This window comes from Typopeltis vanoorti, chromosome 9, assembly GCF_054136105.1.
Source record: "Typopeltis vanoorti isolate ZY-2024b chromosome 9, IOZ_Tvanoo_1.0, whole genome shotgun sequence".
Taxonomy (NCBI): domain Eukaryota; kingdom Metazoa; phylum Arthropoda; class Arachnida; order Uropygi; family Thelyphonidae; genus Typopeltis; species Typopeltis vanoorti.
The window spans coordinates 13800383-13825512 of NC_143557.1; the positions used below are offsets into that span (position 1 = coordinate 13800383).

At 38.3% G+C, this 25130-nt stretch overlaps 1 protein-coding gene across 6 annotated transcripts in view; it reads right to left on the minus strand.

Moving 5' to 3' along the window:
- LOC150102890 (cilia- and flagella-associated protein 52) overlaps positions 1 to 25130 on the minus strand; it is a 640784-nt gene that overhangs the window by 595015 nt on the left and 20639 nt on the right. For all 6 annotated transcript variants that reach the window (XM_090397376.1, XM_090397375.1, XM_090397374.1 and 3 more), the window contains exon 2: positions 12713 to 12799. In XM_090397376.1, the coding sequence (XP_090253502.1) occupies positions 12713 to 12779 (67 nt within the window). In that variant the 5' untranslated portion in view covers positions 12780 to 12799. The remainder of the gene's footprint in view (positions 1 to 12712; positions 12800 to 25130) is intronic.

The following is a 25130-nucleotide window of genomic DNA, read 5'->3' on the forward strand; positions in this document are numbered from 1 at the left end:
GTTACCTTTGACCCCTGAAGATGTAAGTCAAACAACTTACGAAACTTGTCAGGTTTGTTTTTTTATTGTCATTTAGCTTAATAAACATGTGGTCCAATTACCAGAATCTTTCTAATGAAAAAACTAATTTATAATTTCAAAATTATTTTTATTTTTCAACATAATCTCTCTTAAGACTAATACATTTATTCCAGCAATGCTCCAGCGCCATTATCCCGTCCATGCAGTGGTTCTCAGTAAGATCTGCAAAATACCCCTCTACAGCTGCTATTACCTCTTGAATCAAAGAAAAACGCTCAGCAGCGAGGAAGAGTTTTAGTTTTGGGAAGAGATAGAAGTCAGAGGGAGCTAAATCTGAGGAATGGAGTGAATGTTCCAACAATTCACAGCGCAGATCCCTAAATTTTCCCATTACCAAAAGACCTTTGTGAGCAGGTGCACTGTCCTAATGAAAGATGATTTTTTTTCTTCGGAAAACCAGGTTTTTTCTCACGAATTTTTTTGTCTAGTCTGGTTAAAAGATCGAAATAATATTCCCTGATTATTGTTTTACCCTTTTCAAGATAATTAATAAACAAAATGCCTTTAGCATCCCAAAACACTGATGCCATGAGCATTCCAGCTGATGGAATCGACTTTGTCTTCTTTTGAGTTGAACAATCGGCTTCTGTCCACTGTTTGGATTCTGGAGTGTAATGGTGAATCCAAGTCTCATCTGTAGTAATAAATCGATGCACAAATTCGGTTTTATTCTTGTTAAAATGCTCCAAGCACTGTTCAGAGATTTTCATGTGAGTGCATTTTTGATCTGCTGTGAGCAAGCATGGCACCCATTTGCATAAAGTGTTTTCATTTGTAATTCTTCATGCAAAATATATCCTGCACATTCTTCTGAAATGCCTAATATCTCAGAAATTTCATGCCCTTTGACTCACCAGTCATCCAATACCATATCGTGCACTTGATCAATGATTTCTGGTGTTGTTATACTTTTTGGACGTCCTTCACATGGATCATCTTCAAGGCTGGTACAGCCACGTTTAAACTCAACAGCCCATTTCTTAATTGTCGAAAATGAAGGAGAAGAATACCCATAAACTTTTATGAACTTCAAATGAATTTCTTTGGTCGTTAAACCTTCTTTTACAAAGAATTTTATAACTGCAGGGTTCTGTTCTTGGATACCACTGCTATTTAATCTGTTCAGTTACAATATAAGAAAGGATGTGAGAGGAACTGTTCAGTTCTTTGCTGATGATGCAAAGTTGGGTCAAGCAATAGTTAGTATTGATGATGCCAAAATTTTGCAGGATGATTTGAACAGATTAGCAGACAAGGCAAAGGAGAATGGATATCAGTTTAATGCGACAAAGTGTAAGGTTATGCATTTTGGAGTGAAAAGATTACCAGCTGTATACCACATTGGTAGAACTGTACTCAAGGAAATTGACAAAGTAAGAGATTTGGGAGTGTTAGTGGATAGGGAGTTAAAGTTTAGGGGGCACATAGCAAAAGTGACTAAAGCAGCTCTTCAGATCACTTGGTTACCGAAGAATACTTTGATGAGCAGAGACAAGAAGGTTATTGTTTCTCTTTATCGAGCCTTGGTAAGATCCTATCTTGACTACTGCATGCAGATCTGGGTGCTAGAGTTTTTTGATGATGAGGAAGAGGTGGAGAAGATCCAGAGGCGAGTTACCAAGATGGCAGCAGGTCTATGGAATGAACCTTATGAGAACAGGTTGAAAATTTGTGGTTTACAGAAACTGGTGGATAGGGGTGATATAATTGAGACATACAAATTACTGAGAGAGTTTACAAGATTAATTCAGAGGAAATTTTTCAGAACAGGTGTAGTGGTGGTGGGAGAAATAGGGGCCATCCACGGAAACTGAGTAAAAGTGTAGTCAGCAAGGATGTTAGAACTAGGTTTTTTTTTTTTTTTTCTTTTCTAAATAACTTAGGGAATTGAAACAACGTAGATCCGAATATAAATCAAATAATATTTTAATAGATATTTCCGATATTTCGGCAATGTCACATTGCCATTTTCTAAAGGAACTTACAAAAAGGCAGGTGCACACAAGGCAATAACAATACAGTAACTAAGAATGAAGATTTGAAGCTATCGTTCTCCTAGAAGTCCTGATGGTGCCCTCTGGACGGCTAAGTAGGCGTTCTTGGCCGTTGGGCTGAAGGTCTGCTGATGTATGCCTCCCAAATTTGGGGCAGTCGCATACAACCAAATTTATTGAGGTTTGGAGAGTTTCTTAGGGCAGAGGCTGATTCCATAAATAATCTTTCGAATTTATATTTGCTCCGGTGTATTATTGTTGCTTTCTTCCACCGTATTCTGTGGCGAGTATCCAGAGCATGGTCTGCAAGACCAGAATGGCTATACTTGTAAAACCGGATGTAGTCCTTGTGTTCAGAAATTCTGATATTCGCTGTCCTGCCTGTTTGGCCAAAGTACGACAGTTTACAACTGCAAGGGACCTGGTATACACCAGGTAGGTCTAGGGAAAGTGGTTGGTCTTTGGTAGAGCGGATAAGGGATGCCAATTTTCTGTGAGGCCTGTAACAGGAGGTGAGGTCATGTTTTTTTAGAATTTTGGTAATTTTTTCTGAGGTGCCTCGGATGTAGGGAATGGTGATGGATTTAGAGTAATCTTTTTTGTGGAGGGGGGAGGAGGGGGGGCTGTGGTTTGTAGGTTTTAATATTTTTTGGATTTTTTTGGGGGGGGTAGCCATTGGCTGAGAAAGTGTTGAGGATGTGATTTAGTTCAGTGTTAAGGGCTATGTCGTTAGAACAGATTAGTTTAGCCCTGTTATGTAGTGTTTTTACCACTCCATATTGTTGTGAGGGGGGGGAGGGGATTGTTGGTGGATGTATCTGCCTGTATGGGTGGGTTTTCTGTAAACTGAGAAAACCAAAGTTCCATCAGGCTGGCAGGTGACTAGTGTGTCTAGGAAAGGGAGGCAGTTGTTTTCCTCTTTTTCCAGGGTGAACTTGATTCTGGCGTGTTGGTTGTTTAAGTGTGTAAGGAAGGAGAGGAGTGTTTCAGAGCCATGTGGCCAAATAGCGAACACATCATCAACGTAGCGAAGCCATATGGTTGGTTTTTGTGGGGCAGAGGCTAAGGCTTTTTCCTCAAAGGTCTCCATAAAGACATTGGCCAAGGGTGGTGAGAGTGGTGAGCCCATGGGTGTCCCCTCTATTTGTTTGTAGAATTTTCTTTGCCAAACGAAATAGCCTGAGTTCATTGTGAACTGAAATAGGGCTGAGATATCGGGGGAAAATTTAGCTTGGATAAGCTCTAAAGTTTCCTTGAGTGGGACATTTGTGAATAAGGAAGAGACGTCGAAGCTGACCATTATGTCAGTATGTTGGAGTGTAAGGTTTTCTATGCTGGCTTTGAAGTGGGCTGAGTTTTTTTATGTGTGATGGTGTGTTGCCAGTATAGTGTGTGAGCTCTTTGGCCAAATGTTTAGCTAATTTGTATGTGGGACGTAATGGCAATTAGGTTTTTTTTGCTTGGAGAGCAGTGAATAAGTGGAATAGGTTGCCAGCATCTATTGTGGGTGCCATGCCTGTGAATGAGTTCAAAGCAAAGTACAATAGATACAGCAAGAATATTGGATAGTTCTTAACATGATGTTAAGATGAGGCTAAGGACTCCTTGGGGTTGCCCGTAATAATAATAATATTTATCCTCCTAGGAATAAAACCTGTAGTACCAGGATTTACAATGCTAATAAAGTGATAATTAAATAGCTCAACTATGTCATATGGTTTGATCACCAGATTCCCATCTCCTCTCAGCTAGATAATCTGTCCATTATCATTTATCCTACTACTTACCAGTTAGAAAAAAAAAAAAAAACCTCCAGAGATTCTCTTCGGATTGCCATGCCAGTCTCCTCTCATATCCCAACTTTTCTCGCCTTACAATACTAGTCATTTTCCTAGCCTGAACCTCATATTCCTCATGTAACTGTTCTCTACCTCTCTCTTTATATGCCTTACATAGTCTCTGTTTATTCTGCAATTCTCCTTTTATTCCTTTTGGCATCCATTTAACTGCAAATTGCTTTATCTTCTTCACTCAAGGTATACAATCTGTCATTGCTGTCAACAATTTTATCTTTATTTTGGAAGTTTTTTTACACTTGGTTAGACTATAATGAATTTAGTTTGATCCTTTATCCAAGTGTAAGCAAACAAAGTTTGTGCCTGAAGTAGTTTAGTAATTTAGTTTAATTGTATATTTGTATGTATACAATTGTATATAATTGTATATAGTAATTAAACTAAATTTATTATAGTCTAACCAAGTGCAAAAAAACTTCCAACATCTTTCTCTAAATCCATAGCAATTTAATAATAACGTGAGACACCTTTTGGCAACTCGTATAGGTAAATATGACCTCTCCATTGCTTCCACCTTAGGATCACTGATGATGATGCGGAGGGTTATAGTTGGACCTTGAGGATTTTGACGAGAACAGATGTATTATTTTAGATTGAGCCCGATTAGATTGCATACAAGGTTTTTCAGAAATTCCGATATGAAAATAATTAAGGAGCAGATCCGGATCCTTAATAAGTAGCAGTCCCTAGAGGTACTGAAGCTCATAATGGACAAGCTTGAATCTGACTGGCCGGGTTTTATAAAGCAGTACATTCAAATTAATGACCAGGATGGAGAGGAGGAGATATCACAAGGAGAATTCATTACTGCTCTATCACCAAAATCCCCATGTCAAAACAACTCACAGGGGGGAACATTCTAACAAAAGACGTAGAACTACAGAGGACCAGATGGATGAAGACTCACCAACACCAGATGTCCGAGGAACACTGAAAAGGTTCCACCTGTTATATTAAGGGACAAGGACAAATGGACCACTGTCTCATCAGCCCTTAGGGAACATAAAATCTCATATTCCTGGGCTAAAAACCAAGATGGAGTCAAAATTCAGCCAACCTCAGTCACTGACTACAGACAAATGACCAAGCTAATGGATAACAAAAATCTTTCTTATCACACATTTGCTCTACCAAGTGAAAAGAATCTCAAGGTGGGGTAACCGAAGGTGTCATCTCTGAAGAAATCACTGCTGACTTTATGAGTCAGGCCCTGACCCCAGTCAAAGTGAGCAGGATGCTCAGGTCAGATAAACGGCCAAGGCCATTGGTGCTGGTAGAGATTGACAAGACGCAGAAAAAGATATATGAACTGACCGTTCATGTATCTGTAGCCTCAGAATTTCTACTGAGCCGCTAAGGAAAAAATCAGTTGGGCAGTGCCATAGGTGCCAAAGGTTTGGCTATGCCCAAAAACTTTGCAAGGCCAATTTCAGGTGTTTAAAATGCAGCAAGGGCCACCAGACCATCGTATGCACCAAGCCAAGATCCACACCAGCTAAATGCGGCAACTGTGGAGGACCTCACCCTGCCAATTACAAGTGGTGCATTACACACCCAAAGAACCGCAGGTCAGCAAAAGCTCCCTTCCAACACCCGTCAAATAATCTCCAGTTCGACAACTCAGGAAAGAAAACAAGCTGCAGCAATGACCAAAATTTATGCCAAGGCCGCACAAACTAAGGCTATTCCATCCCATGAACAAACAAGCTCTAATCTAGCATCAGTATTAACTGCCTCACTAGCTACCATGCTACAAGAATTCAGCATGACAAATCCTTCACCATACTCCACGAAAAGATTCCTACAAGGCACCCACTCAATTTTGACAGCCCTCAATAATTAATAAAAGAAAATACCAGCTCAACTCTCTCATGATCACTGCATGGAATGCAAATGGACTGAGTAACAAAATTCTGGAATTGAAAGAGTTCACTCACAGACACAATCCTGATATAATATTAGTAAATGAAACACATCTCAGGCCAGCTAATAACCCCAAATTACGGAACTACATAATCTACAAAACAGACAGACTCACCAACAGTGGAGGAGGTACAGCCGTATACATTAAAAACTATCTAAGCCACAATGTCCTGACCAATCCACAAACCAAGAACCTAGAGATAACAGGCATTGAAGTTCATACTGACAATGCTGCCAGTATCAAAATCTATGCTGTATACAATCCACCCAGCATTCCATTACTGGTATCTGACTTGGTTCGTGGATTGGACAGGACATTTTGTTGAATTCTATATAACAATAGAATTTTGCATCGAATGGTTTAGAATACGACCTTTGTCATGGCTGGTGACTTTAATGCCAAGCATACAGCCTGGTACAGCTTCACAATCAATGACAAAGGTCATATTCTAAACCATTCAAATGCAAAATTCTATTGTTATAGTTGGACCCACAGAGTTCACCCATCACAGCTCAGCTGGAAGCTCAGATGTACTTGATATAGTCATCCTCAAAAACATCAGATACCAGTATCAGTTGGAAACATTAAATGAACTTTCTTCCGACCACAACCCCATTCTGCTTAAGCTCGGTACACAAGAGAAATTCTCTCCTCCGCACTTTTTCATATCTTGGGACAAGCTCTCCAGAATTCTCCCAGACCACATTTGCCCAGTCCCTGTTATTCACAGTAAAGAGGAGATAGACCTTGCTGTAAACAACCTACCAGTCAAATCAAAAAAGCAATAAAGTCAGTCACCAAAACTACAGTCTTTCACCCTAGTGGTAAGATCCCCGAAGAAATCATGGATCTAATCAGATTGATAAACAAAGCCAGAAAGAGGTACCATAACACAAGAGCCCCACAAGATAAAACAACTCTGAATAATCTAAATAGACAAGTCTGTGAAGCTCTGCAAAAACATCGAAAACATCGGAATCCAAGCTGACGAAGCTAAACCCAGAGGACAACTCCATCTGGAAATTGAGAACTCTCCACACTAAAAAGCAACTCATACCCCCAATTCAGACCAAAAATGGAATAGCCCATACTGACAAGGAAAAGGCAGAGGCTCTGGTAGACAGCTTGGAAACTCAATGTAACCCCTCTTATGAAAATTTGAACATCAATCTTATCTACAAGATTCACCGCCGAGTCAAGCAGGTCATAACACAACATAAGGATGACCCAGAACCTATCACACGCACTTCTCCAGCAGAAGTTATAAATATCCTAACCCATTTGAACAACAACAAGACTCCAGGTCCAGATGGAATCACAAACAAAATAATCAAACTACTCCCCCAGAAAAGTCATTGTGCATCTAGTCAATATAATCAATGCCATCCTCAGACTCAAGTATTTTCCCTTAACATGGAAGATGGCGGATATCATGCCAATCAAAAAGAATGGAAAGAACTCCCAGCTCCCCGAAAGCTACAGACCTATCAGTCTTCTGTCCAGCCTTGGAAAGGTTGCAGAAAAAGTCATCCTTACAAGGCTTCAATCAGCAACGGATAAATTAGTTCGGATTCAGAAAAAAAACACAGCACCGTACAACAGATACACCGACTGGTCGAATTCATCACCAAAGGCTTCAACTGGAACCTCCACACAGCTGCAGTCTTTATAGATGCTGAGAAGGCTTTTGATAAGGTGTAGCATCAGGATCTTTTCTACAAGCTCATCATATTCAATATACCAACTAATCTAGTAAAAATAATTCACACATACCTCAAAGACAGATTCATGCAAGTCAAAATAATTGAAGCTGCGTCAACCAGATGCAAGATCCTGGCAGGTGTGCCGGAGGGCTCACTCCTGGTCCCTCCTGCTATTTTCTATCTACATAGCTGATATCCCTCAAAACCCAAGTTCAACAATCACTGAGTTATATGCAGATGATACTGCATTATTAGCAAGATCTTTCAGCCCCAAACTAGCTATCAGAAGACTCCAAAGCAGTATTCATACATTCGAGAAATGGTTGATGGACTGGAGGATCCAAGCAAACCCACAGAAGAGTTCAGCCATACTGTTCACTAAAAAGAAGTTTCAGACCAAGAAAAACATACATTTGCTAGCAGTTAAGATTCCATGGCAGAGCAAAGTCAAATATCTCGGTGCGATGCTTGACAAAAAACTACAATTCACGAGTCATATAAAACACATAAGCTCAAAAACAACCAAAGTAATCACACAGCTCCACCCCATGATCAACAGAAGAAGCAAACTGGATACGCGGAACAAACTACTCATATACAGGATGGTAATACACCCAGTCATCACTTACATATCTCCTGCATGGAGCCATACCTCGAATACAAATATTCAAAAGCTACAGAGAATACAGAATAAATGCCTTGGAATGATTCTGGATGCCCCATGGTTTATCAGAAATTCCCAGATTCACAGTGAAGTCAACATTCCCTACTTCGCATCCCTTCTCCATGACCTAGCAGAAAAGTTCATCACCAAGACAAACAATCATCCAAACCCGCTGATCAAGCAAGCTTTAGACTACAATGAAGCAGAATTCTGCAAATACAAAAAACCTAAGTCAATTCTATGCTCAGCTGAACACAGCTAATCTCACTGACCTTCCAGGGCGAGCTTAAAGCGCTATAATAATCCATTCAAAGAGCTTCCATTTCAGACAAAGGGGAATATGAAAAGCATTTATGCTTCACCCATCAAATCAGTATCGTTCTGCGTTCTGCTTAAGATCACCACCTCTAGGTCTGGCTCTCACTGACGAGACCTCAATAAAGGTTGAAACTGGTCTGGGTAGTGTCCCTTCCCTTAATGCATTGCATTATACATGTCTGCAAGGAGATGTGCTTTGCATTATGGGAGATACTAAGACAAGTAGTGATGAGAGCTTGATCCACCTTTACCACAAGTTGCCTTAGTCCTGAAGATACTTCAGGTGCAAACTTTGTTTGCTTACACTTGGATAAAAGATTAAATTAAACTTATTATAATTTTATCTTTAAGTATCTCGAATGCACTAATGACTTTCCCCTTTCTTTATATTCTCTCATCCATTGTACTGATGCAAGCTGGTTTTTAGGTTATGATTTGGCCAGATGTTGACTACTGTGAATAAATTTGGTCACCTGCATTTCTAGGGGATTGGGAGGTGGTGGACAGGATTCAGAGACGAGTGACCAGGCTGGTGATCATTCCGTGGAATGATCCCTATGAGGAAAGACCATTGTACTGATGCAAGCTAGTTTTTAGGTTATGATTTGGCCAGATGTTGACTACTGTGAATAAATTTGGTTAACTGCATTTCTAGGGGATTGGGAGGTGGTGGATAGGATTCAGAGACAAGTGACCAGGCTGGTGATCATTCCATGGAATGATCCCTATGAGGAAAGATTAAAAGTGTGTGGGTTGTAGAGCTTTGCTGACAGGCAAAGGAGAGGAGATATAATAGAAACTTATAAGTTACTAAAGGGATTCTATAAGACTGACACAAAATAAATTTTTCAATACATGGGGATTAGCGAGAAAACAAGGGGTCACACTTGGAAGTTATCTAAGAGTGTGGTTAGTAAGGGTGTGTAGACTAATTTCTTTACTTGAAGTGTTAAACAAGTGGAATGAATTACCAGAGGTGGTTGTGAGTGCCCCAACAATAAATTAGTTTAAGGAGATGTGTGTAGTTACTGTGCTAATGGATAATGTGGGTCTCCCACGATGAGTCTTTTTATTCCATGGAGTATATGTATAAATAATAATAATATGTAATACAGGCAAATTGATGGTTTCAGATCAAGAGAGAAAATTCTTTATTCCAAGTGTTCAAGATAAAAGTTGAGAAGGTTACTTGATAGTGGTGAGCCCATTATCATTACTTCTACTTGTTTGTATACTTTATTCTTCCACGTGATATAACCAGATGTGATTGTAATTTTGAAGAAGTTCACTACATGTGATGCTAATTTTTGGGTTAGAAATTCTACTGTCTCATTGTGAGGGATATGCATGAAAAGAGAGAGAGAGAGAGAGAGAGAGACAAGATGTCAAAGCTCACAGTCATGTCTGTAGATGTCATTTTTTCTGCATTTTATTCTTAAAATATTTTATGGAATTTTTTTATTTATTTATTGAAGAAGTTGAGTGGCCCATTAGGGGACAGGAAAAGTTAGGCAGAAATCTTGAAATTTTATACATGGGACAGCCTACAGAATACACAATATGGCTAAGGGGAGAGTTTCAATGAGCCATATATTCTAGATCGTATGTGGCTACTAATGATTTCTTAATCTATGGATGTTGCTTTTTCCAACAACTTGAGTTTATTGAGTTGACTTTTAACAGGAACTGTATGAAGTTGGGAGTATATATATTCTGATCATGATAAAGTCATTTCATTTTCTGATCATAAGATTTAAAATCTAAGACTACAATAGTGTTTCCTTTGTCAGTTTTGGTGATACTATGCTATTATTGCATTTCAAGTACTTCATAACTGATGTTCTTTTCAACACAGTGCATGAAATCTAAATAGGGAATTCATTTGGGAAAAATAGCAAACTTGCAGCCACATGCTAGTACATTCACTTCATCTTCCATTAGGGAATAAGCTGAAGATCTGTCAATAAACATATCTCTGAACATCAAGACTATATGCAGCTCATCAAACCTCACAAATCTGCCCTAGCATAACATAGGATTGCAAACACTAGCTACAGGATCCCAAAATGCCAAACTGTTACATAGATTTATGTATAAAAATGAATATTTACACAAAGAAAGTGCTGAAGCGCTGCTTCCTTGACCTAACATTAATTGTAATGACTGCCTTACCATTACTCATGTGTGGAAAATTGTAATCTGTAACTGTAATAAATTCAATTGTATTCTCAAGTTTCTTCTTTTTTAACTCAAATTATCTAATTTAATTTTGGCCCAATAGTTTTTAGCCAATGGATATGCAACTGTATATGTAGAGGGCTTCCAATGTAATGCATATGCTCTGTTGTTTCTTTTATTCAGATTTCTTATTGTTGTTCTCTGCTTCCACTGATCCTTGATCTAATTTGATCTCTCTGTCACATACCCACTTCATTCCCTCTATTACAGACATTCAGTTTCATCTTTGTGCCTCTTCTACAGAAGAGGCACAAAGGTCATACTTTCATGGACAATGTGCTGCTGAATTGCCTACTATTATTGTGATTATTGTATGGGCACCTCCATGGAGTCCAAAGACTCATTATGGGAGACCCAAACTATACACACAATCTATCATACTTCTACTTGAACCCATTAACAGACATAAAGCACTCAGAATTGACTCTGGCAACCCATTCCATTCATTAACAACTCTCTCCGAGTAAAAAATATAGTACTTACACCTCTACTAACCATCTTTATTCAACTTCCAGGGATGACCTCTTGTTCTGGCTCCTCCAGCCAAGTGCTGAAACATTTCTCCTGCATCACCTGCTAAGCAACTTAAATGTTTCTATCATATCTCTTCTTTTTCTCTTATCAACCAACTTCTGCAATCCACACACCCTCAATCTATCTTCATAGGGAACATTCCACAGACCACTCGCCTCTGAATCTTCTCCACCACTTCCTCATCCCCAAGAAATGCAGGAGACCAGACTTGAGGACAGTAATCCAGATGTGGACATATGAAGGTCTTATAAAGAGGAATAACAACTTCCTTATCTCTACTTGTTAATGTGTTCTTCAATAGCCAAGTAATATTATGGGCTACCTCAGCAATATGTCCCCTAAACTTTAACTCCCTGTCCACCACCACCCATAAATTTTGAGATTATTTCTCCACTCTACTCCAAAATCATTAAAGGAAGAGCCACTGCTAACCAAAACTCTTTTACAGTCCATCTTGAAATTCACTGAACAAACTTCATTGCCTTCTCTTTCATTCCATCGAAATCTGTCCTTTGGAAAGTCTCCCCCACTCTGCCTTCGCCAAAGATTACAAACCCTCAGCAGCTCAAGCAAAATGTGAACATATTTCTCCTTTCTTCAATTAGCACTAATGTGCTATGCACATTACTGCTAATAGGCCTTGTGTTCTTTCGTGTGTATATATCAAATATATATATATAAAATGATAAGCCTTTTTATGTCACGTTTGTATGTCACATTTTTTGAAACATTTTGAAACTCAGGGGCTACCCCGAGTGTTGAGTCTTCAAAATTCGCATCATCAGAATTCAAGGAGAACCGGCCTACCAGTCCAGAACTCGGGGAGTTGGGCGCTGTAGGCGCCAGGAGAGCGAAATCCCCTTTCGAGTCTTCAAAATTCGAGTCATCAGAATTCAAGGAGAACTTGGGGGGTTGGGCACTGTAGGCGCCAGGGGAGCAAAATCCCCTTTCAAGTCTTCAAAATTCGAGTCATCAGAATTCAAGGAGAACCGGCCTACCAGTCCAGAACTCAGGGGGTAGGACACCGTAAGTGCCGGGGGGGGGGCACGCCCCACTTTTGAAGCCTCGACACTCAGGGGCTACCCTTAGTGTCGAGTCTTCAAAATTCAAGGAGAACCGGCCTACCAGTCTAGAACACGGGATGGGGCACCAGGTGCATTAGGTGCCAGGGGGCGTATCCCCCTAATATACATATACATATATATACATATACATATATTCTATAATTATGGATGCTACATAGGTTTCATTATACAAGAAAGCCTCCAGTAATGATTCCTGAGATTCAATGGAGGCATTATGTAAATCATAATAACTGCTATTTTTTTTACCTCAATAGTGTACATAAATATTGAGTATTTGAAAACAATGTCCTGTTCAATATTCTCAGAAATACTTACCTTCAAATCCAATTGTTGCCAAAAGATTCAATTGAGGCACAGCATCTGTACTCTCATAATCAATCATCACTTTTATATTTATGTGGTCTAAAAGATAACAAAAAATATTTTAGATCAGAAAATGTTTTTGAAATGATTATTTATTAACATGATCTCCAAACAGTGCTTTAATCAGGATTAAATTAAGACCCATGCACTTCATCTACACCATATTGAGTGATCCACTCCATTTGTATATTTCAAAAGAAGTACCAGAAAAATATCTAACTTCATTTTCTTTTAATTTTAATACAAAACAACAGGTTGTGAAGCATTACCCAAAATCAAATAAGAAAACTTTTATCTACCCTATATATATATAAAAAATGATAAGCCTTTTTTGTGTAACGTTTTTCTGTCACGTTTTTTTCAAGTTATTTGAAACGTTTTGAAACTCAGGGGAAAACCGGCCTACCGGTCCGGAATTTGGGGGGGGGGGGGTGAGAGTGGGTGCGGACCCTTTTCAAGTCTTGAAAATTCGAGTTATCAGAATTCAAGGAGAACCGACCTACCAGTCTGGAACTCGGGGGGGGGGCCATAATACCCCTTTCGAGTATTCGAAATTTGAGTCATCAAAATTCAAGGAGAACCGGCCTACCAGTTTGGAACTCGGAGGGGGGTTGGCCACGGTAGGTGCCAGTGGGCAAAAAAAAGCTTTCGAGTCTTCAAAATTTGAGTCATCAGAATTCAAGGAGAACCGGCCTACCGGTTCGGAACTCGGGGGGTTGGCCGCCCTAAGCGCCAGGGGGAAAAAAACCCCCTTTCGAGTCTTCAAAATTCGAGTCATCAGAATTCAAGGAGAACCGGCCTAGCCTACCGGTTCGGAACTTGGGGGGTTGGACGCCGTAGGTGCTGGGGGAAAGGAACACCCCTTTCGAGTCTTCGAAATTCGAGTCATCAGAATTCAAGGAGAACCAGCCTACCTGTCCAGAACTCGGGGGAGTTGGGCGCCGTAGGTACCGGGGGAGCGGTAACCCCCTTTCGAGTCATCAGAATTCAAGGAGAACTGGCCTACCAGTCCGGAACTGGGGGGTTAGGCACCATAGCCACCGAGGGGCGAACCCCTTTCAAGTCTTCAAAATTCGAGTCATCAGAATTCAAGAAGAACTGGCCTACCAGTCTGGAACACGGGGATGCACCGTAGGTGCCAGGGGGCAGAGTCCCCTAATATATATATACACATACATACATATAAGTAAAATAGCAAAATTAAATTACATAAAATTGACACTTAATAATGTTGAGTTACTGAGTGACCACTTGGAAAAGGTATATTCATCCAAGTGAGGTTACCGCTCTAGCACATGAAAGATACTGATGTGTGAACAGAGGCAGATGAATCGGCGGTTCATAGGATACTGCAGAATCTCAATGTAAATACACCTGTGGGATTAGATGAGATGAGATATCAGCTCAGGTTCTGTGAGAATGTGCAAGGGAAATGCATCTGACTAGGCTCTTTAAGTCTCAGCTCTGGTAGAGTTCCAAGGGAGTAAAAACAAGACAAAATTCCCTTGAATAAGGGAGGTGCTACGACTGCACTAGTAAATTTTAGACCAATCAGTATTTCAGGAGTGGTGGTAAAAGAACTGGAAAAGGTGATCAAAAAGAGAATGCAGAAAGTGAAGAAATTAATCCGAACACTCACATTTTAAACAAAAATGTTAATTTCGCAAGAAAATAAGTAGAAAAATTAAACTCCGACTTGACCTAATAATTTACATGTACTTCTCTGTTCTTTGCTTAGGCATGGACTCTACTAACATAGAACATATTTTTCTTATTTCTGCATCTTGAAACCATGCTTTTATAATGGATTGTGTTATGTTATTCTTTGTATCACAATTTAATTTTGCAAGTCTCTTTTTCACTATGGCCCACAAATTTTCTATTGGATTTACACCACGAGTGTTAACTGGACAGTAAAGAAATTGGATATTGTGATTTCGAGGCACTCTTTCACTTTTTTTGAAGTGTGGCATGGAGCGATATCCTGTCGAAAGATGAGTTGTCTTTATGGATTTGTGAGACCATTCTTTACTGTCCAGTTAACACTCGTGGTGTAAATCCAATAGAAAATTTGTGGGCCATAGTGAAAAAGAGACTTGCAAAATTAAATTTTGATACAAAGAATAACATAACACAATCCATTATAAAAGCATGGTTTCAAGATTATGTATTCAACACTTTTCATCATACCATCAACATGTACAAGTGACTCTGGATTCTTCTTCTTCTGCAGCTTCTCCCACTTAAGTGGGGGGGTCACTGTTTGTAATGAGTCTCCTCCACACCTTCCTGTCTTGGGCTGGTGATCACATCCAAGTTCTTCATCTTCAAGTCCTCTTCTACCAGCTCCCTCCATCTCTTCTTTGGCCGCCCACGCTTCCGCCTTCCTTGCACATCCATCTGCATGACCCGTCCTCCCTCCTCATCACATGACCAAACCATCTCAACCTTGCCTCCTGTATTTTCGCTCCTAAGTTCGTAACTTTCACTGTTCCTCTGACATAGTCATTTCTCAGACGATCCTTTCTGGTCACACCGCACATCCACCTAAGCATTCTCATCTCTGCTACTTCCATCCTGCTGATGTTATTTTTCCTCAGGGCCACAGTGTCTATAGCATATGTCATAGCTGGCCTCACTACTGTCCTATAAATTTTGCTTTTCAGATTGATCGGCACCCTCTTATCACATAACACTCCAGCCATCTCCCTCCACTTCCTCCAACCCGCTTGTATCCTGCATCCCACTTCCTTCTCAGCTCCTCCATCTTCTTCCACTGTTGAACCTAAGTATCTAAAGTCTCTCACCTTCCTGATGACATTTCCTTCCAACTCCAGATCCGTCTCCTGGCCTCCGCCCACTGTGCAACACATATACTCTGTCTTACTTCTGCTCAGTCTCATACCTCTCTCTTCCAGTACTTTTCTCCATCTTTCCAGTTTAGTTCCCGCTTCTTCTCTTGAATCTACACACAGCAAGATGTCATCTGCATACTCTATTCTGCCTCACATGTCCAAGGCGCATCTTCTCTCGCCTCCTCTGTTAGCACCTCCATCACAATATTAAACAGAAACGGACTTAATGCTGACCCTTGATGCAAGCCAACTGTTACTTGAAAACTTTCTGTCTGTCCCAAACAGGTCCGAACACTTGTCTTCACATTTCTGTACATTTCCCGCACCAACCTGACATATTTCTCTGGCACCTTCTTCTCCCTCAGACACCTCCAGACTTCTTGCCTTGGCACTCTATCGTATGCTTTCTCCAGATCAATAAATACCAGATGTAGCTCCCTTTGTTTCTCTCGATATTTTTCCATCATCTGTCGTAACCCAAAGATAGCATCTGTTGTTGATCTACCAGGCATGAAGCCAAATTGTTCCTTTGCAATCTCCACCTCCGTCCTCAATCTACCATCAAGAACCCTTTCTAGGATCTTCATTGTGTGGGACATCAACTTTATTCCTCTGTAATTTTTACATTCTTGTGCATCCTCTTTACCCTTGTAGATGGGAACAAGAGTACTCTCCTTCCATTCCTCGGGTATATTTTCCTGTTGGCAAACTTTCATGAACAGGTCCCACAGCAGGTCAATTCCCTCTTCCCCCAGTGCCTTCCATGCCTCCACTGGAATTCTGTCAGGGCCCACCGCTTTTCCATTCCTCATCCTCTTCATGGCCTCCGTCACTTCCATTCTGCTGATGTTCTGCACCATCCCCTCAGAAGGCTGCCCATCTCCTCTGTGAGTCCTTGCATTTTCCTCATTCAAAAGTCCCTCAAAGTATATTTTCCATCTGTTTCTTATGTCTACATCCCTCCATAATAATCTTCCTTCAGCATCTTTGATCTGCCTCACATGTAAAATGTCCTTTGCTGCTTTATTTCTACATTTCGCTAGTTGGTAAATTTTTCTCTGTCCTTCCTTTGTTTCTAAATGATCATACAGATCTTGATATGCCATGGCCTTCGCCTATGCCACAACTCTCTTGGCTTCTTGCTTTCTCTCTTTGTACACCTCTCTGTCCTCTTCCACTCTTGACTCATCCCACTTCTGCTTTGCCTTCCTCTTAGCTGTCACTGCCACTTGTACATCATTATTCCACCACCAACCCTCCTTCTGCTCTCTAATCTTTCCAGATGTCTCACCAAGCACCTCAATTGCACAGCTCAGGATTACTTTTGAATTATGTTTCCACCAATCTTGTACACTTTCCAGTCCATCCGAAATCCTCTCTAACACTCTCTCCCTAAAACAATTCCTCCTCTTTTAAGCGAAACCACTTAATTGTCTTCATCCCATGGCAACCAGAAGTTCATTCGATCTTATTTTAAAGTCTGCGCACAGCAGTCGGTGTTGTTGTGCTACTTGATCTGTTGGAATTACTTTACAATTTGTCACAACCTTAAGATGTTTTCTTCTAGTCAAAATGTAGTCAATTTGTGAGCTGTTGTTACCACTCCTAAATTCATGACTTATTTTTCACAGTATTAACAACACCACAAACACTTTTAACAACAAAGATGTTTTATTAACGCTTATATTTCGCTGATCAGAGCACAACACACATGTAATGTGTGTTGTGCTCTGATGATGCCGAGTTGAAAATCAGCGAAATATAAGCGTTAATAAAACATCTTTTATTAACATGCTCTTAATACCATGAAAAATAAGTCATGAATAACCATCAACACCTAAGCTTATCTGTTAGACCACTCCTAAATGTTATCAAATGTTCTTCCCTCTTGAAGAAAAATGAGTTCACAATTGCCAGATCAAACGCTACTGCAAAGTCCACAATCCTCTCTCCTTCCTGGTTCACCATTCCCACTCCGTGGCCACCATGCACCCTTTCACAGTCTCTATTCTGTCTTCCTATGTGCCCGTTCATGTCTCCTCCGACAATCACCATCTCATTTTCTTCCAATTCCCTCATTTCTTCATCTAACACGTTCCAGAACTCATCTTTTTCCTCTGCTGTACAACCAACTTGCGGGGCATATACACATAATACGACCACCTGCTCTTCTCCAAGACCCAATTTCATTCGCATGATCCTGTCGTTCCTTCTACCCACGTCCAGTACTTCACCCTTCATTCTGTCACACACCACAATTCCTACACCATTTCTTCCCTCGTTATTCACTCCAGAGTAGAACAATTTATATCCATCTCCCAGTTCCTTTGCCTATCCCCCTTTCCACCTTGTCTCCTGCACACATAAAATGTCTAACATCCTCTTCCTCATCATGTCTGCCACCTCTCTTCCCCTTCCAGTCATCCTTCCAACATTCAGTGTTCCCACTTGCAACATCCTCTCCACCTGCTGGGCTCACTTCTTTAACCGCACCTGCCCTTGATGCGGTAGCCCTTGTCTACTTCTCGCAGCTATAGGGCGATGTGGCTGCGCGTCGCTTAAGGGGTACGCCCTAGCCTTTATATCATTTTCTCTTCGACTCATAATCATAGTTTGAGTTAGCACTGAAGTTTTTCGACCGGATGCCCTTCCTGACATCAACCCTCGCATTTATCCGGGCTTGGGACTGGCACCTATTGAGGCTAGCTAGATGTGAAAATCAACCCCAAAACATTTTTTTAAGTGGGTATTTGGAACCATGTTGAAGGTGGGTGGGAGAAATATTCTCAGCTGCTGATTTGCAAACAGAGTACTCTCATTCCTTGGACAAAGACATGGCTCTCATCTGAGAATATGACCTTCCACTTCTCAACAGTCCAATCTTTGCAAACTTTTGCCCACTGGAGCCTCTTTTTCTGCATAATCTTGGTCAACAGTTTATTTTTTTTATCTCTGTTTCCAACAATCTTTGATGGACTGTCATGTCAGAAACAGTAATTCAACTAGCTGCCAAGTCTCTATTTAAGTCCACAGTAGACAATCTTGGATTCACTTTGCTTTTCATAACTAGTAAACTTGAGTGTGTGTTCCTTTTTCGTTCACATTTTTCTTTTCTGTCAAGAGAAAAAAGGCACCTGTCTCTCTAAACCTCTTTAAAATTGTATTAACGATACCCAAACCAACACACACTCATTAGCAATTTGTCTTTGTGTCATGGATGTGTACTAAAAAGAGTGCAGATTTTTGAACGGTTTCTTGAAGATGTATCCATTTTATAGCTACACAAAATGAATAAAACACCATGAATTTCAACTTGTTCACACTATTAATAAAAATCATAGAGACAGTTAAAACACACAGAACTCGACCAAAATAGTGAACTAAAGCCAAAACCAAAAATAGTCAACTGAAACACCAAAACCAAAATTGTGAATTGAAACAAAAACCAAACTAAAAACTTGACAAAAATTCGGCTTATTTGGATTAATTTGTTGACTACTGTAAGAATATGACACTTTATGAGGGGCAACATGGCTTTGTGAAGTGTCTGTCATGCCTCAGTAATTTACTAACTTTTTATAATAGAGTAATGGCTGAGCTGGATAAAGGAAATGACTACATGAATCTGATGGATTTTGCCAAGGCATCTGACAGAATACCACATGGAACTCTGTTATGCAAATCAGAATAAATGGGGATGAAAATGACATGGTTATGTGGATAAGAGGGTGGCTGATGGACAGATATCAAAAAGTGGTAAATGGAGGGGCAGAATTGAGGCAAAAACAGGTGACTAGTGGTATGCCTGCAAGGTTCGATGTTAGAACCATTGCTGTTTAATTTGTACATAAATGATATAGAAAATAACCTGAAAAGAAATATTCAGTTGTTTGCTGATGATGTGCAATTAGGTAGGGTAATAGTTGATCAAGGTGATGTGAAGAGTTTGCAGGACAATTTAAATAGGCTGACAGTATGGGCAAAATATAAAGAGTATCAGTTTAATATGGAGAAATATAAAGTTATACATTTTGGGATAAACAGATTATAAGCTTTGTACCACATTGATGAAACTGTACTCCAGGAAATAGATGAAGCTAGAGATTTAGGAATGGTGGTAGACAGAGAGTTATGTTTAGAGGATATATTGCTAAGGTTGCTAAAGTAGTTCATAAGATTACTTGGCTATTGAAGAACACGCTAACAAGCAGAGATAAGGAAGTTGTTATTCCACTTTATAAGGCCTCGATATGTACATATCTGGATTATTGTGCTCAGGTTTGATCTTTTAGGTTTCTTGTTGATGAGGAAAATGGTGGAGAGGATTCAGTCCTATGAGAACAGATTGAGGGAGTGTGGATTGCAAGAGTTGGTTGATAGGAGAAAAAGAGAGGATATGATATAAACATTGCTTAATGGGTTGTATAGGACTGATGCAGGGGAAATGTTTCAGTACTTGACTAAAGGGACCAGAACAAGAGGTAATTCCTGGAAATTGAATAAAGGTGTCATTAGCAGGAGTGTGAGGACCAGATTTTTTGCTTGGAAAGTTGTGAATGAGTGGAATGGATTTCCAAAGTCAATTGTGAGTGCTTTGTCTGTTAATTGGTTCTAAGAGGTATGACAGATTGTGTGGATAGTTTGGGTCTTCCATGATGAGTCTTCGGACTCCGTGGAGGTGTCCATACAATAATAATAATATAATAAAAGTTTAAATTTACATAATTTAGCTATAGCAAATAATGTCTTCAGCAACACTGGTGATTCCCTGTGATCCCCAGTATGTAAGGATCAATAGCCTATTCTGAATATTCAACCTTCTTAAATGTTTTATTCATTTTACTTTACAAAAATGCTTTTGAAATTAGTAAATATAAAAATATTATTAATGTAGTCTCAATGGAAATATTTATATTTCCACTGGGGCATTAAGTATTACCTAATGTAAATTGAACTGCATTAGTTCTTTCACACAATTAACATTTTTTTCATCAATTTTTTATCAAAAATTTTTCAATTTCAATGAAATAAACTGCAATTTTTTTTCCCAAATATGAGGAGGTTTGTAACTTGTCTAGAGGGACAGAATTTAATATATGACATTTCATGCCTGATATTTATATATGATATACTTAAGGAAAGGAATGATGTACACTGGGTGAATAATAGTCAGTGTAGACTTCCTACAGAGTTTTCATACTTTGTGAACATGCCTGTGTAATAGGTTTTGTTGTATAATGAAACCTGTGGAGCATTCATGACTAAACATACACACGTAACCACAGTAATAAGATTTTTAATAAGTAAATTTTTTGTCCTAAGTATCATAGGACATCTTCAGTACAGTACAGTTAATTCAAACAATACTAGGAATTAACAGTTAGGGTACATGCTTACAATGGAATCCCTCTATGTGTGCAGTGGCATGTTATAGAATTAAATTAAAATATATCTGGGGGGAAAAAATTACATTAAAATGAGATAATATAAAATTATTTTACACAATTCAGGATGACAATTTTCCAGAATTTAGGAATAGTAAGAACATCATTATGGTTCAAATTAGGTCTGTGATAGGGCTTCAGCATTTTCTATATATAAACATTCATGTTTATATGAAGATCTATGTAGGAGTTTAGTTTTCTTCCAATGGATCCTATGGTTTCGGTTTTCAATTCCATGTTGTGCAAGGCCAGATTTCTGTGGTTTGATGAGACGGATATGGTCTTGATGTTTGAAATGTGTTTGTTAATGGATCTACGTGTCTGTCCATAGTAGGACAATTTACAGGAACATGGGACCTTGTACACACCAGGTAGCATAAGAGGTGAGAGTTGGTCTTTAGGAGAAGGTAACCAATTGTGCATTTGGTTGATTGGTTTGTAGGTAGCAGCCAATTTATATTTTTTAATAATTTTTGAAAGATGTTCAGAGATGCCTTTGGTATGGGAATCCTATGGGTTTGTTCTTGTGTCTAGGTTGATGTCTGGGGAAGAGACCGATGATTTTTTGTGTTGTTTTTGGATTGTATCCATTTTGTATGGCTGTATTTTTGATTATTTCCAATTCTTGGTTTAAAGAACCTTCAGAGGAGCAGAATCTGTGTGCTCTGGTTACTAATGATTTAATGATAGCAAATTTTTGAGATGGATGGTGAGCCAAAGAATTGAGAATGTAGCGTCCTGAAAAAGTCGACTTACATCCAGGATCTTGGATTTGTACATCCAGGAAAAAGATATCCTGAGGAGATTCTTTTTCTAGCATGAATTTGATGTGCAGATGATGAAGGTTGATTTTATCTAGGAACAAGAACTACACTTGTTCCTAGATAAAATCAACGCATTTCGGAACATCAAGACCATGTCCGTCTCATCAAACCACAGAAATCTGGCGTTGCACAACACGGAATTGAAAACTCTAACCATAGGACCCATTGGAAGAAAACCAAACTTCTACATAGATCTTCACATAAACGTGAACATTTATATAAAGAAAGTGCTAAAGTCCTATGTCACAGACCTAATTTGAACTGTAATGACATTCTAACTACAACTAAAGTCTGGGAAATTGTCATCCCAAATTGTGTAAAATAATTTTATATGTTATGTCATTTTAATTTAATCTTTCTTTTTTTCCAGATATATTTTAATTTAATTCTATAACATGCAATTGCACGCATAGAGGGATTCCATTGTAAGCATATACCCTAACTGTTTGTAATTCCTAGTATTGTTTGAATTAACTGTACTGAAGATGTCCTACTATGATACTTAGGATGAAATATTTACTTATGAAAAATCTTATTACTGTGGTTACGTGTATGCTTAGTCCTGCGTAAAAAGGTTTGTCAGTTGTAAAAACCGTTTTTTTGGATAAATTTAAAAAAACTGGTTTTAGATACTAGAATTAATATGTAAAAATTAATTATTTAATTAAAAATGTTAACATTTTGACTTGAAACCAATGTATATGTTACAAGTGAGGAATCAGAAAATGATGCAAAATGTGAAGATGACTATTGTGAGGATTTTTTAAATTCTCTTGATCTAAATAACGACTGTGAATTCCCTATGTTGTCTGACAATTACAAACAATCAGTTTCTCAAATTAGAAAAATTTGCAAATTTTTTTAGAAAATTTTCTGTAAGAGAAAGCATCCTTCAGAATTATGTAAAACAATAAAAAAGAAAGGAATTAAGTCTGATTCTTGACTGCAAAATGAGATGGAATAGTTTAGAGGCAATGATCAAAAGATTTATAACATTAAAAGAATGTTAACTTAAATTGTACATATTTGGTCTGATGTATTAAAATAAAGAACTTTTATTATTAAAAGACCAGAAGATAAACGATAAAATATACAAAGAGCCAACAAGGCCTAACAGTTACTAACGTGTATGTTTTAAATGTAACTTAATGCATTTGTTTTCACACCAGTTCAGCCTTGAAAATGCTAGACAGTGGCTAGTGAAACTTGTTGGCTCTTTGTATATTTTATCATTTATCTTCTGGTCTTTTAATAATAAAAGTTCTTTATTAAAAGAATGTGTTGTTTTAGCTTTGAATGATATTGGTGCTTCTCATATGTGGAATGAAGCTCAATATCCTAATATCATGGAGCTTCTTAAAGTATTGGGATCAGTACGTCTAACAGCTAAGGCCTTAGGGAGGTGAGATGCCAATTTATTAACAAGTGAAGGCAAATTTGAATTTCTATTAAATGAACACTAAAAAATTTAAAGACTGAAATTAGTTCCAAATTATTAAATGCTTTAGAAGTAAGAATTCAAGAAAAAAGACAAGTTGGATTGGTAACCCTTTTGTTATATTTGCAAAATCCACAAAACATTTTAACAAAGAAATCGAGTGTATTTCCACTAGCTTCAAAACTCAATATTATTAAGTTATCTGGAAAAATATTGTCTAGAATATGTCCAAATTTTTGTATGGAAACAGATTCCGATGATGAATATATCAGATGGAAAAACTATTAATCAGGGCAATGCTCTAAAAGAAGCCATGGAAAAATCAATTCATAGGTTTCTTGAGAAATCTGAAGAAACAATATCAAACCTGAAGGCCAAATTTTCAGTATTTGAGGCAACCAATAAAAGAACAAAGAATTTAGATTTATTATTTGATGCCCAAAAATGATAAAATCAAAGTTCAGTAGCCAGTCAGAGAGTATTTTCTATTTCATGCAATCTTGTATCTAGAATAACAACAAGATTAAGTAATCATTCTGTGGACATTTTATGTTTTTTGAAATCATATTTCCTGAAGAAAAATGCTAAATGAAATAAAAATTTATAATTTATATTTTGTATGGATTTTAGTTATTTTAGTTTTTTTTTTTTATTTATTTGGTTTTGTATAAAGTACATTTTATTTTGTTATATTTTTGCAGTTCCTAAATATTAAATAAACCGAAAGATTTTAAAATAAGTATAAATATTTTTTACTGTTTTAATTATTGTTATTTTTTTGGAAATACTGGAATTCGAAAACCGGTTTTTTCAAAAGTCGGTTTTTGTATAAACCTTACTGTGTAATAATAATATGTACAGCATTAGATTATTTTATTGTGATTAGTTTATATTTCATTCTCTATGAATTAACATTAATTAATAAATTTTTCTCTATAGTCTATTTCCTCTTTTCTTCATCTTCAAACATAGTCCAAAAACCTTGTAAATGTTTCTTTCATAATTTTCAATTCTGTATTTCCAATACAATTTAAGTGTTGGAGATTTTATGTCAGATCATAATCCAGTTTTATCAAAAGAAGGAATAGTGTTGTGTTGTGTTGTGTTGAGAGAGAGAGAGAGAGAGTATTAAGAGTGAGGAGGATGCAAAATTAAGTATATGTAATTTCACGATGGATAGCATGCTCAAGGATGTGACAGTTGTGATATGCTCTTAGAGCATGGATTAATAGCAGGTGAAAGCATATTGGCAGGAGAGAAAAAGGAATAAATCAAATGTGTGCAGAATATAATTGAAAGAATGAAGGACAGTGCTGAATAGAGACTTCAGAGGAGATTAGTTGATGCAAGGAGAATGAAAATGGAAGTGAAATGAGAGAAAATAAAGAAAATGAGAGAGAGAGAGAGAGAGATGAGAGAACAAGAAAGCAAGGCCAGAGAATGTGGGAGAGGAAAAAAACTAAGGAATACAGGTAAGGAATGAGGTTTTTTTTTTTTTAAATCTGAATCTCACACACAAAAGCCTATAAATAAACCTATAGTATATCAGTGAGCCAAAGGCCATATAATCAGAAATGCTGCTCTGGAGATCAAATAAGGAAACTTTTTTCAAGCTGCTCCAGGCCTGAATTAAACAGAGTGATCTCACATAAGGCGATGACATTTATCTGTTACCCAAAAATCTTCATGCCCAGGGTAGGATTCATATCTACTCACCAGCCAATAGGTTGTGGGTTTGAATCCCATCCTAGGCATGAATGTTTGTGAATGTCTTTAATAGCGATGAACTCACTTTATGTGAGACTACTC